The sequence below is a fragment of the Pocillopora damicornis genome, chromosome 8 (genome assembly GCF_964200805.1).
Source record: "Pocillopora damicornis chromosome 8, jaPocDami1.2, whole genome shotgun sequence".
NCBI classification, from domain to species: Eukaryota; Metazoa; Cnidaria; class Anthozoa; order Scleractinia; family Pocilloporidae; genus Pocillopora; species Pocillopora damicornis.
Genome location: NC_142677.1, coordinates 22,581,221 through 22,596,587, shown reverse-complemented (window position 1 = coordinate 22,596,587; position 15,367 = coordinate 22,581,221). Strand labels below are relative to the sequence as shown.

The 15,367-nt window shown below is 38.4% G+C and overlaps 1 protein-coding gene across 1 annotated transcript; it reads right to left on the bottom strand.

Moving 5' to 3' along the window:
• Nucleotides 1-1,877: 1,877 nt before the first annotated feature.
• LOC113678917 (uncharacterized) lies at nt 1,878-14,623 on the bottom strand. Its single transcript, XM_089179901.1, has 18 exons — nt 14,547-14,623; nt 13,586-13,655; nt 12,743-13,176; nt 11,739-11,892; nt 10,964-11,146; nt 10,414-10,596; nt 9,782-9,949; nt 7,920-8,133; nt 7,317-7,545; nt 6,954-7,122; nt 6,290-6,436; nt 5,476-5,631; nt 5,073-5,192; nt 4,252-4,296; nt 3,628-3,702; nt 2,893-2,928; nt 2,286-2,340; nt 1,878-1,994 (listed from the first exon to the last, which is right to left on the bottom strand). The coding sequence occupies exons 2-17, from the start codon at nt 13,653-13,655 to the stop codon at nt 2,306-2,308; spliced, it is 2,418 nt and encodes an 805-aa protein (XP_089036027.1). The 5' UTR covers nt 14,547-14,623; the 3' UTR covers nt 1,878-1,994; nt 2,286-2,305.
• Nucleotides 14,624-15,367: the final 744 nt, after the last annotated feature.

Here is a 15,367-nt window from a genome sequence, read left to right as displayed (position 1 = left end):
TAAACTAGACCATTCAATATTAGCATCATTGTACCATAACAGTCTTTACATGTTTCTCACTGCTCATCTCAGGTTTCGGCAGAATCAGATCATAAGGTTTGGAAGTTCTGTGCGTCCCCCCATCAATGAAGATAATCATGATATTTGGCGATTCTGGTCGATCTCCATTTGCAGTTTTGAAAACTTCTTCAGCGACCATTTCCAGTGCTTGGTCAGTCCGAGTTGGTGCTCCCGGGTGATCGTTCGCTTTCATTTCGTCAATAAATATATCAAGAGCCTCTTTATTTTGATACTTTGCGTTGTCGAAACTCACGCGAATCGTTGGTTTTCCAGCAGACGTCAGGATAGAGAAACGAGTTTTGTCGGTTCCAACGTCATATTTTTAAATGTATAATCGACTTCTAAAGCAATTGAATCTTTGGCATTCTGTCATTCACTTATCTCAAGTGTGAAGCATGCAGCAGTTTTTATGCAAAAATGAGTGTTATTCAACGAGCTTCTGACTTTGTGTCTTGTGTCTTATTAGCGGTTGAAGTCGTCTACATATTCATAGTTATTCATGCACTGACCATGGTAGCTGTTAGATCTAAAGCGCTTGCCATTTATTTTTTTTTTGTAATTTTGTGTTTATCTATTTTGTCTTTCATTTCTCATACCTCTTCGTTTGTTTGTTTGTTTTTTTTTGTAGGTCTGTTCTCATTTATTTTGTCAATTGCACCTTTTTTTTGCATAATTTTCATACCGCAGCTAAGTACGCAAGCCTCCTATTCATAAAGCCAGTTTCTAATTACCTTTTTCAAGTCAGTTTACCTAAAGTTACGCTTGGCATACTTCTCCGTCAAGAAGTTTTCTTCAACTTCAAAGTTATTCGCTTTTGCAGTTGGATATAAGACGTCATCAATATGATTAATTTTCCGTTTCGCTTTGTTCGTATTCAATTTTTGTTAGTATTTATCTAACTTAGTTATCTTAACTTTTATTTATCTTTTATAAAGATTCTAAGTTGAAATGATAACTCTTTTAGCCATTATAGTGACTACTATGGAGTATCTTGGTTTTACAATACTCAATCAATCTCGAGGATTTCTAGCTTCTCTTACAATGTGTGAACGAAATTTGATGATCATTTTAAAACACTTCTTAATCAAAATTCCCGTTGAACATATGTTTGAAAATCGGAGAGAGGTTTAATGGAGGAGGTAAACTTTCTAAGTAGTCTGGTGACGTCCATGGATTGGCAATAGTCGAAATAGCACTCTACCTGAATCGCAAAGTCTGTGTGTCTATGCATGTTTCTGACTTACTAAAAAAAAAAAACCTTCCAAAACTGAAGCGCCACGGGCGCCCTCTGGAAAATTTCTCCCCCGTGACCGGGGCCCCTAGGCAACACTGGTACCTTGTCCTGTGGTTGTTATTTTATAGCTTGAAAGGTAAGTTACATTCATTTAAACCGGCTAAGTTTGCTCCGTTCCATTTCAAAGAGTCTCAAAGGGGGAAACTTGAAAATGTAAATCTTAGGGAGAGCTTAGGTGGGTTGGCAATTTCAAGGAATTTTGAATTATTAAGTCTAGTGATTGTTAAGAACGATACTTTTAATTAAGGAAATTGATACTTTTAAGAAGTTTTGGTTTTTAAGGATAAGACCTTTTTAAAAACATGTCCTATATTAATTAATGAACAAATTACTGATCAGGTGACGATAAATGCGCGTTGAGGCATGAAGTTGAATCTTCGACTACTTAGTGGTTGTTGACGTTAATAAAAAATAAGCCGAATAAGTTTGGAATGCCCGATTAATTTTTATCTATAAGTTTATATTGGGGAAAATCAGGCCCAGAGCTTAAATGGTGAGCATCCAGAGATTACAGACAGCACACTCTTAATTTCAGTGTTTATTTGCTATCCCTGCCTACAATACTGAGCCATGACGTATCTCCTATTACATTCGTTCTCCATTCTTCAGCTGGCGTAATAATTATTGGAAAACCAGAAACCTAAAAGTTAAAAGCAAATTAAAAACATTGGAAACACGGAGTCAGTAAATTTTGTTCAACATTTTTAGCAGAAGTATATTAACAGTAACAAGGAGAAAAAGAAAACTGTCATTAGACACCTTCCTTGATCGTTTGACAGTTGTATTCTGCGACCAGCCCTAGATGCGGGGAATCAATGGCAATCGTAGATTTTACTATTTGCACCTCTGTAAAGTGAATGTGATGGGATCTGAGGGCAGAACCCCTCACTGGCTAAAGGTAAGTATGATTAAATAAAAACTGTAAAATCACCTCAGCTTAGTGCCACGTTTTTATCGACGTCCCCAGCCACCGCCACCTCCACTCCCTGAATGAAAGGAAGAATAACACAATGGTTTTTTTTGCGTGTATGAGAAATTTTACCCAATCTGAGCACGGTATCCAATTGAAAAGAACAACGCACAGAAACATAGTTAGGTGTGTAGCTGCTCACATCCCTCTTCGTTTTCGTGATAGTTTAACCCTTAACACGCTAACATCGGGAGGCATATTCTCCACATTTTTCTCAACTCTATTTTTATGGTATGAACAAGGAAAATTTGATCTGTAAAACGTTCAAGAACCTCTTCAGTTATCGATCATCTCATTTATTCTAACGACTTCAATGTTTATTCAGAGGTGGTACTCTGAGGAGAAATTAGTTGGCAGTCATTCCCAGGGATTTTAAACCCTAGGAGGCATTTAAGGAAGAGTAAGAGAGTTGAACATTGACGACAAGATAGGCAAAGAAATTCTCCTCCCACACTTAAATATCAATAAATTGTCTGAGATTGAACGAACAGTTATTGCAAGGCGATCTCTACTCTTTAGTGCAAATCATAAAACTCAAGGATTATAAAAGAGAGGAAAGAATATTAACCTCCGCTGCAAAGGCCACAACTCTTCTTGCATTTGGCTGAAAAAATAAATGGTTGAGTAACTGATCAATCTTTAAAATAAGACAAAATGGTCATGTTCATCATCAAATAAGACGAGTGAAGTGATGCTAGATAAGACAAAACGAGGTAAACTTGATTGAAATATATCCATCAGTGTGGCTGTTCGAAGTATGGAAAGCATTAAACACCCGACGAATTTCTTTTCGGAGCAGGTATACTTCGTCTTGTTACACTCGTCTGTTAAGTAATAACTGTCCCAGCGTAATTTACAATTTCCAACATCTCTGACGACTTAACGTTAGTCTTTTTTTACCAGCCGGGTTCAGATCCCATGTCCGAGGCGAGTGCTTTTCTGGTAATATGCAAGAAATAAGATTTGACTTTTATGTAAGTCAGTGAGATTTCAGCAGGAAATGAATGCGACTGAAGCCTTTCGCTGTTGGCACTTGACGTAAGGTTATAACACTGGAGCAGGCTTTATCTTAAACATGGTGAAGTATTAACGCCTTAATAAATTGCAGTGGTTTAAGCAACCGCACCCAGCCTTTTCTCTCGCACCTGAAACGCACGAAGAGCTTTATAGCTTTAAATTCGATGACAGTGATGTTCGATATGGATTTTTTCGTCAAGAAGCTACTTATAGGCTACTTATAAACTGCAATAAGCAATTCATCCTTAATAAGATGGATGACTCAAATAAAAGTCACACTGCTTACCTCTCACAAAATAATGGCCGCAGCCTGGCCATTTAACCTTAATCCGACAGTAAGAGACGTTGAAATCCTGACATGCTAAAAGATTGCAATTGAAAGAAGCCCAAACGTTAAGAAGAAGGGCTGACCATAACTCTACTACGTCTCACATCAACTCTTTCGATTCTTAGCGGGTCTAAATTTTTGCTCAAGACGTGTTGGCCCATCGCCAGAGGGTAGGGATTGGTACATGTCCGTTTTCGTGTCTGAACCCCCTCCCCCTGCGTGTCATGATTTGTTCAGTCCAATCAGTATAACCACCTAGTGTGTCATTTAATTAGAAGTCTTGTTAATCAAGCCAGCCCAAGAAAGGGATTATTTCTTCGTTTTCAACAGATTTTATGGGTCGATTAAATTATTTCATCTAGAAATGCATGTTAGCCCCGTACCATCAATTATGCATGAGATCTATTTCTAAATTTCTTTGAAGAGGTTGCAATATCAAATGAAGTGACACTGGCCGGTATCAGAGCTCTATTGGGACATAGGAGCAGAATGAAAACAACGTTTTCCGAATTCATGAAAAAAGGGTGTCGAGCGGATAGTTAGGTTATGCTGTTGAACGACCGGCTGATATGAAATGGCTACCTCCTCCTCCTCCGCTGCATTTGCCACAACTTTTCTTGCAATAGTCTGAAGGATGAAGGGAAACGAAATTATAGTGATAACACACACTTCACTTCATGGGGTATTTTTCAAAATCAAGTGAGACAGACAAAAACTATTCTTTCGTTATCAGCATCTCAGGAGGTTCAGGTTCCGAGTGGGCAATTTTTAATTGAAAAACGATAGAAGACGTACCTTATTGCTCTAATAGAGAAGTTACTTCCCGTATGTCTGTTTAAATTATCGGCCAACTGTTTTAAGGGGTTCACGTAGATAATAGATAATAAACCCGATCATTATTGACTAGAATTTTAAATCGGGTTGGCCAGATTGTGAACTCGTCATTAATCATTATTACTATATCAGTTGTTCAAGTTGCTGGTGAGCACCTAATGACTTGGAAAGATGTTGTCTTCACTGCACGCATTCACTTCGCCACGTCGCTGTTTCTCAAGAATTGAAAAAAAGTCCTTTCTTTCAATACTTATCTACATTTGCGAAGTTTTTTTCGATAACCAGCGTAAAAAACGGCAAATCAGACGAAACGGAAATATCAAGAGCAGTCAAAAGGTAAAAAGAACTAAACGTAAAAAACACTCAACCACTTCAAGCGTATGTGAGTGGCGCGAGTTTTATGGACCAATCATAAAACGAAGTAAAGCAAAACAAACCAATCCCTTCCGATATTTCTATTTTAAAATAAAAATTAATGCCTTGATCTCAAGCAGTCGGAACATTTCTCAGCTTCCTGAAGATGTACATCTTCCGGGAGCATTTTCTATATCAACGACTTCACTGCTCACTTGCTAGAGAGTACTGAGTCCAGCGTTGTCGCCATGCATAGCGGCATTTCAACCTATTACGATTAGCTACTGACCACCAAGGACAAACATAGGGATCGTCATCTTGACAAGAGGTATCAACTAAAAGGAAGTAAAATACGTGTAGAATATCATGAAAGGCAATCCGTAAAAAGAGACAAAAAAGGAAGAAGTTTAAGAATGAAAACAAAAGAACGGCAAGGAGGCGAACAAAAAAACAAGAGGAAGAAGAAGATGGAAAGTAAAATACTCATAAAATATCAAGGGGAAGGAAGACAAAGAGAAGGATAAATATGAAGAATGAAAATTATAATATGAAAAAAGAAGACTATAAAGAAAATAATTGTTGACTGAGAAAGGCCAATCTTCGCCTTTGTACTTATACCATTGCATCGTCTGCAGCTTTTTGGACAAGTTTTCCACAAAGGAAACGTCCTGCCAACGTAGAGCAAGCGTTGACTGGCAGGTACATTAGCGGTCCTCCAGCAGTCTCCTTTAGCAGCTCTGATTGCACAATTGCCTGCAAGGTCTTCACAGGGCTCTAAAGAGTAATGAATTAATAAAGTATTGTCACTAAAGTTTTACCTTCCACTAATACTACTAATATTATTACCACTACTATCACAATACTACAGCCAAGTCGTTTGAAAGAGGCTAACATCAATCCGAGTTTGGACCTCAGCGGAACAAATGTAACAACAGTTTTTGGCAGAACTTTTGAACTGTGTTCTATTCAGTGAAGCGTCCATTTGAAGTAGTCAGTTTTAAAAACTGCAAATTTGATTGTGAAATAAATCCCTTATCATTAGTTACTATAAACTAAAACAGTGGATAGCGTTGAAAGCGCGTTCTGATTGGCTACTAAAACTACGAAAATCTCTTGTGATTCACCTCCGAGCAACGCGCGTGGGATTTGTACCCGAAAAATATTGTAATCGTTACAAGAATAGATGATTCAAGAGAATTTTTTCGAGCTGTATTAACTCACTGTTTTAGCATACACACGATTCACCTCGGGTAGCTCGCAGGGGATGTTTACCTCGCTGCTTCACCGCTTCGCCGCTCGGTAAATATTCACCACTAACCACCTCCACTTCGGTAAATTGTCGTTAACCATCCGCTGATCGTGCAAGATAGCGATCCTCGTTGAACAGTAGCAAATATGATAACGATCGATTAAACTAATAATAAGTATTTACCTTGTCCTGGACAAAGGTTTGTGTTGCAATGCTTCCTTTGTTTCGTTAAATGTAGACTTTTAGGAGGACAACTTCTGGTACGAACCTGCGCTCCGCCACCACAATTCCTACTGCAGCCTCCGTAAGATCCCCACTCACCACAATCACCTAATTACAATCAAGGAAAAGTAAAATGAAAAAGGGGTCTGAAAGAAATAATGGAAATGCTGATTTAATGGGAAACTCAACGCGTGTGTCCTACTTATATACATCATGCATGTACCTATGACACAACGATTATTTACGATCAGATCATCGTAGTCATTGTTCTAGAAGCCTTGTACTAATTGTCGTCGTACACACCTGAAATAAGCGTACACAACTAAATTGCATTTTTTGCTCAGAAAATTTTATTTTATAGACGTTATCACAGAGGCAAGGCTATAATTGAAAGACATAATGAAAAGAAACCTGACTCGGAAGAACACTACGTGCAGAAGGTAACTGGAAGCAGCGAGAAAATGACAGAACAACCTGGAAGAACCTGATTTAAGTCTGAACTCTTGATGGGTTGAACAGTCATTTTAGAATCGAACAGACTGCACAGTAGTAGCAGTATCACAAAGGGCCAAATTTTAACCCAGTATTGACAGTTTCTATTAATGCTATATTCATGTCAACCTACCTGGATACTGATCTTCACAAGCCTTGGTCATTATGGACTCTAGTCTGGGGATTAACTGCTGGTACCCATAAACCTGTAGTACATCATGATTGGCGCTAGCAATTTGTTGAAGCTCCGAGATATCTATTCCACTTCCAATTCCGACAGCAATTCTCCTTACGCTTGCATCCTGCAAAATTAGATAGGAAGATAGTGCTGGGGTGTGAAATCCGAGGACTCTCTGCACAGAAAGAGATTAATTGGCTATAACAGTCTTAACCTAAGAAGAATTTTAGTCGGAGATTAAGTATTTTTAAGAGCTTATATGGTCAGTTTCTCGAGTCTATCTAAGTGTTTCGATCTGCTATTTGAAAGATAACTCACATTCAAAGGAGGAATAACTTGACTGAATGGCTTACTCCCTTCGTTTGTGTCACCATCAGTCAGCACAAGTAGCACATTTGGTTTATCGGGTCTGTCTCCACTATTGTCCCAACCAAAAAACTCCTCCGCAGCTAGTTCTAGAGCTCTGTCTGTTCTTGTTCCACCTCGAATATGCGGCAAGCTTCTGGCTTTGGCTGTTAGTTCATTAATATTTTGCGGATCGGTAAATCTGAAAAGCATTGATGGGAGAAAATAATTGAAGGAAGAGAGTTGTGCAAGTCTTTCTGATCAAGTGTAAGAGTATAAGATATTCATAATGCAATGAAAAAAAACTCAAATTGTTGTCTGTAACTACGAAATTACTGAAATCTTTAGGATAGAAAGCTATAAATAATTTATTAGTTTATATTTAAAAATGCATTGATTTAATTTTAACCTCTACCGACTTTAAATGTCAAGAACATTTCACAGGCTTACGTCCCATTTAACCTCACCCCCCTCACCCCCCTCCCACCTTCCTTCCTCCCCTCACAAAAAAAATTGGAAAGTTTAGCCTCATCTCCAAACTCAGACGTTCCCTATGTATGACATGAATGTACAGACCTGTGCCAGAGATGTGCTTCCCAACTGTAGAGAAGGATCGCCATATGTGTTCCGGCTTCGGAAACCTCTAGTCTTTGAGCCAGTCGAACTAAGTAATCACGTGCTCTATTGTAATCAACAGAACTGATGCTGTTGGAGGAATCGACTATGACACCAACGTCGAGATGTTCCTTGCAAGGTTTGGGTGGAGGTGGAGGTGGAGGTGAAGTTGGGCCTTGATGATAAAATGTTAAAGATGAAGAAAAAGTCAGCTCTGGAAGCAGGCGTGCCATTAAGATAAGGATAAAAGAAAAAAAAAAACAGCTTTGGAACCAGGGGGGCCATCACGTAGGAGTTTATCCCTGTGTCAGTTTTAAAGAGGAAGGGATCTCAGTCCATTGTAACGCTCCCCACTGCCGCCCCTCTCCCTCATGTTTGATGATAATTTAAATTTTTCTGATCACATAAGTAACATCTGCAAAAAAAGCAGTCAAAGGGTGGGTATAATTAATAGATTAAGGAAGTTAATCCCAGCCAAGGCTAAATTACAACTTTTTAAGGCTGCTATTCTGCCTTATTTAACTTACTGTAGTATTGTATGGAATTGTTGCAAAGCTAGTGATTCTAGAAAATTAGAGAGGGTACAAGAACGGGCCCTTAGAGCTGTTTATTGTGATAGCATATCATCATATAGCGACCTCCTTAAGAGGGCTAATTTAAAAACCTTACGTAATAGGCGATTACATGACATAGCTGTGTTAATGTTTAAAGTTAAAAATGATCTGTGCCCTAATAATATCAAGAACCTGTTTGTTATTAATAACAACAAGTATAATTTAAGAAACAATGATTTCATTATCCCTAGAGTTAGTACTACGCGCTATGGTAAGCACTCTCTTAGGTACTTAGGTCCAGTAATCTGGTCTAAGTTAGATGGAAAAATAAGAGCACTAAGAACGCTGCAAGAATTTAAAAACGCTTTACATAAAGTAGATATACAAAGTTTAATCTCTTCGAATAATTTGCAAGAACTGTATTTTATGTAAATCTTAAATATTTTAAATATTATCAAGATCATATTATTGTAATTATTATTATCTTATCTCATTATATTAAAGTTATTATCTTATTATACAGGGTAGGGTATTATAAACATGGGGTCTACTATCTCGGGGTAGGGTAATTTTATATGGGAAGAGCTCTTTTATCATATTCCAATAAATTTTTAATGCATAGTTTTATATAGATTAGATTAGTTTAGTTTAGGTGTCCTTACTTAGTGGGAAACTGCTATCTTATTTGACACGTAAATAAAGTTTATTATTATTATTATTATTATGCGGCAGTTTAGTGATACCCTTCGAGCTGGTGAGTTGATTTGTGGGAGTAAATTGTCTTTCTTAACACAGCATAATGACCTGGACAAGGCTCTATCCGAAAACCAGGGCATCAAGAAGCCGATCATTTGCATCTCCTTGCGGGGTGTCTCCTAACTTCAAGATTGACATTGTCAGTAGGGTTGACGCTGAACTGCGAAGATTAATTAAGGTTTAAATATTCTTTAGATTTGATTCGAACCAAAATTTTATGGAGTTTAGTTTTTATGGAGGATTGAGTAAGTTTCAAGTCCACGCCCAAAAGTGACGGACTGAAGAACGAAGCATTCGGAGTGAATGCTATCGTGGGTTACACATTTCGTAGTCGACATACGACGTATTCATGGGAAGTGACATGTTACCACTTGCAGTGGCGCCATTCGAGGCCTAACAGAGAAATGCCTTTAAGAACTATCCTATATTTGAATTTTCGCTCCTCTTGCGATAAACATTAATCTGCACTTCGACATGACGAAGATGTACAAATGCTTTTGAACAAGAACATACATGCTTGTGTGTTGCACGGCTCATCTTTTGTACTGCTTCCTGCACAATCTTTACCGTCCCCAGATGGAGGTGGGTCGGTGCATGTTCTTTTTCTCACTCGAGTACCTCCCCCACAGGTCTTATCACAAGGACCAGGGGCACCCCAGGGAGACCAGTTACCATCTTCACCTGTACAAAATTAGACATTAAATGGTATGCGTGCACAAACCAAGATGATGGAGATGATAATAACAATAATACGTATCGTAACATACAGTCTGGTGGTGTTGAGGGTGCCACAATCTCCCATCCAAGGAAAACCTATTCTCCTGAGTCCTTCATAATATACCAGAAAAATCATTCAGATAGAGTATTACGTTCCCTTTTGGTTTTTATATTCATTTGTCACACAGTGAAACAGTGAAAGTTATGACAAAGCTAATAATTTTACTCACCCTTCCCACCGAACAACTCACATCACAATGCTCTGTGCCGCATTTCTTTGTCAAAACACGTTTTTGATTTTCGAAGGATTATCGAAAATGTTTTACACCAAAGGAATTTAAATCGTTAAAGGTTATGCTTGAGAATTCTTTTTGGAATAAAGCCCCGCGGGTGTAACCATAACTCCACTACGTCTCAAACTGACTCACCGCAATCTTGTGAGTTGCATTCCTTTTGTTCCTCTGCTGGTCCCAGATTTTGCTCAATACATGTTGGCCCACCACCAGACGGCGGGGGATTGGTACAAGTCCGTTTTCGTGTCTGAACTCCTCCACCACATGTCACGCTACATTCTCCCCATTCGGACCAATCAGTGTAACCACCAGGTATGGCTGAGAAAAGTAATTTGTTCAAACGCGTAATGCTAGTCAAGACCTTATTGATCAGGCACCTACAGCTCTCAAAAGTGGGTGGAATAATTCTATCTAGAAATATATGTTGGCCCCGCCTTTATTGGATTTCCATCTAAAAGTGGACATGTTTCTGTTCATTAAACGTTACCTGACGTAAACATAGTTCGCATAATTGCTACTTCAACTTCCGATATAAAAATAGAGAAACTTCTTTTGTAACAATGAAATTTTCCTTTTACCAAAGTGTTGCATGCAAGTATTAATAGCATATTCACTGTGCATAGTTTGGTTATGATATTTAAGAACAAGAGAAGTAAATGTAGAGAAGTGAATACATTATACTTACGACAGTCTTGGGTGTTACATTCTTCAGATTCCATATTAGGACCCAGATCCTGTTCAATGCAAGTTTTTCCTTTATTTTTTGGTGACGGGTTGGTGCAGGTTCTTGAATGAGAACGACTTCCCCCACCACAAGTTGCTGTACATTCACTCCACTCAGACCACTCGGTATATCCTCCATCAATGTCTAAAAATACAGCGGCAATCAAATATTAAAATGATTTGTGAATTTCTCAGTCATCTCCTGCTTAAGGAATCATTTTATTAATTACATAAAGAGCGCAGGACACGCGGTGGCCCAGTGACTAGTGCGCTGAATTCCAGCGGCAGGTTGAGAGGTCTGGCTTCGAGACCTCGCCGGTAAAACTCTTTACCCTGACAGCGCCCTTCTCCACGCAGGAGTATAAATGAGTAGCACTGAATTGTCAGGGATGCCAGATAAAATGCTGGAGGTAACCCTAAGATGAACTAGAATGCCATCTAAGGAGGGATTGGGTCACTCCAAGTGATGTCATACCGAGCAAACCGGGACAAGCTCCGGCTGGCCATTGTGGGCCATTGGGCTCGAAGACAAGCTTAACCTTTACTGAACTATCATAAGATAGTCCTTTGGCAAATAATCTAGTAAATACCATTAAGTTGTTGCCACTTTCCCTAGGAAACCGAATAGTGTCTCGGTGGCGTGATGTTTCCAAAAACTACATCCTCAACATCATAATTCGTCTTTTCGTCAATATATAGGATGTTCCTTTCTTTAATTGAAGGAAGATGATACTTACTACAAGTAGCTTCGCGAATATCGTCCAACTGGTTGTTCAAGTCTTCGAAATTTTTGGCATTAACGACTCGATTCTCATCTCCAGCAATAGTTATAAGCTCTGCCTGCTTAATTTCTTTACCAATCCCCACAGCCACTCGCTGTACTCCTTTTTCCTGCGTAGTGAGATTGCAATTATGAGCCTTATTTTTCGCCTCTCTTTATATTAGTTGCTTTTTAGCCGTCATATGTGTGATTACAAGGTGACAAATTGACGTGGGACAGAAATAAGAAGCAAGATAGCGCTTTCCATAGCATCTGCAAAGTGAAAAATTCTGACCAGCAATGAGTTGATCTTAAATGATAAACTGCAACTTAAGCCTTTCCATCGAACGGCGTCTACAATAACGTGACCAGGTTTCTTTTTTCATGAGGAACAAGAATCCAACTAAATTTGCCTTACATCCAGCATAATGTGGCCTCGTTGCTTAGTTGATGAAAGCACCCACCCAGTACTTGGAATGCAAGGCTTTAGTGCTCGCTGAGGTTTTATTTTTTCTTTTTTAGACCAGTTACACGTGTAAATTGCTTTTAGCCCGAAAAGAACAATTTTTCAGCTGTTTTCTCAACTACAAGTCACTTTACCGTTTGTTAATGTTGATGAAAACGATTAACAAAGAAAGTCCCAAGCTATCTTATCGGAGAGACGTAAACAATCGGCAGTTGATAAATCACTACCTTTTAGCTATTGAGAAGCTACGACATGATATTTTGACCTTGCCATAGCGCTTGCAAAAAGCAAGAAATGAACAATCATTAGAAAAAGTAACACAATAAAAATTAAATGAATATTCGATAACTCTTTCTTTAAAAATAATTTTAAATTGATTTGGGGCACTGTAAACAAAAAAAATTCAGTGGGCCGCTCTCCAACACCGTTCGTCACTATTTGCATTTGAGTCGATGTAGTGTTTCTTTTATTTCCCCGAACTGATGAGATTTAGACTGTCTGTTTTACGGTCTCACCTCAAGAGTTGGTAGCACGGTACTGTAGGGTTCGGAACTCTTATGCGTTCCTCCGTCAGTGAAGATGATCATGACGTTTGGTGATTCCGGTCGATCTCCATTCTTTTCGTCGAACACGTCCTCGCCGACCACTTTCAAAGCGTTGTCAGTCCTCGTCGGGTTCCCCAACTTGTCTTTCTCCTTCATCTCTTCAATGAGTGCACGAAGGGCCGCTTTATTTTGATATTTTGGGTCGTCAAAGCTGACACGAACTTGTGCATCTTTGGCATAAGTTACGATGGAGAAGTGTGTCTTGTCTTCACCGACATCATACTGCGAAATGAGTGCCATGACCGAATCCAACATGGCGTCGTAGTTGTCCGCTCCTACGCTCTTTGTTTGATCGATCACGATAGATATGTCTAATGGAGGATTCTCACAATCGGATGAAGCGGCTAAACAAAGAGAAAATGCTTTAAAAACTCATCTTTGGTGAACCTTTGAATCTAGTGACCTGTAAGAAATCAATCTCTTTGCCGGGCATACTCTACCAAAAATTTCTTTCAATTCAGGGCTATAAACCCGGAATACATGGAAGCCTAGTATCTCTCACATGGAAAGGAAAGATGTGTTCTTTACAGCTGGTTAACTGAAGTGAATCGAACGTCATTGCAAAAGAAGGCTTCGACGAGTATAGAACTAGTGGCTACATATGCCGGTTGGTTGAGCGCCTCTGACAACTGAGCCAAGAAACCAGTTTAGAAACCACGTATAGAATTCTGACAATTGATAATACCGCATTTTTTATCAGCAAAAATGAGAGGAATTCATTTTGATAGAGGAATGGATTATAACGTTATTTACCTTGAGAAAGATTTACTGCAGCCAACACGATAAGCCACAAGCCAAAAATGTCCTTGCCTATGGTTGGCATCTGTGGGAAAATGAAAGGAAATCATCAAATCACTGTACTACAAAACCGCTTTCTGTTGGTATCATTTTTAAACTTAATATCCTTGTAGAATCAATTTTTGATCCTGCGGATGGAGAGTAAAACAAAATATTGTTTTTTTTTAAGTCACAAAGGAAAAGAATGAAACCAAATTGCTACCCCTGAACGAGCAGTGAAGGGTGATTCTTCTTAGTTCATCAGATACCAATGCAAGGCCCGTTCATGTTAACGAACTATTCTTAAATTTAATTTAAATAAAAAAAAAAGAAAAATTCCTATTCTGTGCACTTTTCACTCGCCCTCCAGCTGTGAGGCTTCGAACTGGTCAACACATCACCAATGCCACGTAACTCGTCTAATTTCACACAAGAGTGACCCGTCGATTGATCTTTTACTGTATCTCTAAATTATGAATTTCATGGTTCAGATTTTTTTATTCGTGTTGGTTTTCATAATGCTAGGTTCCATTTTATGGAATTTTTTTTTTTTATATTCAGACTTTGTACTTTGAGCTTTCGTCTCTTGAATAGACCACATCTGTTCATTTCTTTAAAAATTGAGGGGTAAAACTTTAATATGAAACTATGACTCAAATGTTTTTGGACGATTAGCAACGAAATTTAAATTAAATTATATTATCAAGAATGTGTCGACCTATCCAACAATTTTCTCTTACATCTTGCTTTGGCGAGAGTACTTCCAATATTCTTGCTTCGAAATGAAAAATGCCATCCAGACCTTAATTTGACATGTCACCCTTTTAGCTTCTCTCGGTTACAAAGTCACCCTTTGCATATTGAATCTTGCCGAACAAAATTTACCTAACATACAACATCAGACATAGCTACTTCAAAGGAAGCGATGACATCTTACCTCTCTGATTCTTCCAGCGCAGTCGGATGAATAATGAAGACTTTAGCAGTGTATTCAACTTTTAATTGGAAATAAAACTACCAATTAGTTGTACATTCCAAACAACAGCAACCCCACGTAGCGCAGAAACCTAGCAACTCCACCCTTCATTGTTGACAGACTAGCAAAATAATATATATTTCCGTAAGAACTAATAACAACATTGTGGAAAGTAAAATTCCATAAAAAGATATTCAGTTACTTTCTATCTTTTTAACAGTACATAGATTCTTAGAACTAATTTACAACACTTGGAGATAAATTCTCATTAGTTGAATTTCTTTGTTTCACATTGTTCAAATATTGCTTTAAAAAGTCGGCCTCCCATATTGTGTGAAAACGCCGCTTATTTGTAATTGTTTGAACTTGTAACAATTCCATAGGCGACAGTGCGATTAGAAACTAGGAACAGTCTCTGTGTCTCGTTCGTCTCAATCAAAAGATATTTCGTCGATGTTATGGACTATGAGTAGAAATTTATGAATTTCGTAACTATGTCAATTTCAAAGCCTCTAAGTAAGCAATCGTAATTTTATGTTAAAAAGAAGGTAAGTCTTTAGCTCCCAAGATCCAATCAGTAGCACCCCCCTCTCACTGCTATACATTTCCTTATAAATTACACAGGAGGATTTTGTGCAAGGTGAAGTTAGCAGCCAACGACAGATAAAACAATCTATTCTCATGACCTATGTACAAGATTGGAATCACATGGAAGAGTTGAAAAGTTGATCAACTCTGAGACATAAAAAGCTAACATTTTGACTACAATACTATAGTAGCAA

Coding starts and splice junctions, on each gene's coding strand:
- LOC113678917 (XM_089179901.1), bottom strand. CDS start 13,655: ATGCCAACCATAGGCAAGGACATTTTTGGCTTGTGGCTTATCGTGTTG. Junction 11,893..12,742: donor CCGTGCTACCAACTCTTGAG/GTGAGACCGTAA, acceptor CTCACTACGCAG/GAAAAAGGAGTACAGCGAGT. Junction 10,597..10,963: donor ATGTAACACCCAAGACTGTC/GTAAGTATAATG, acceptor TACTTTTCTCAG/CCATACCTGGTGGTTACACT.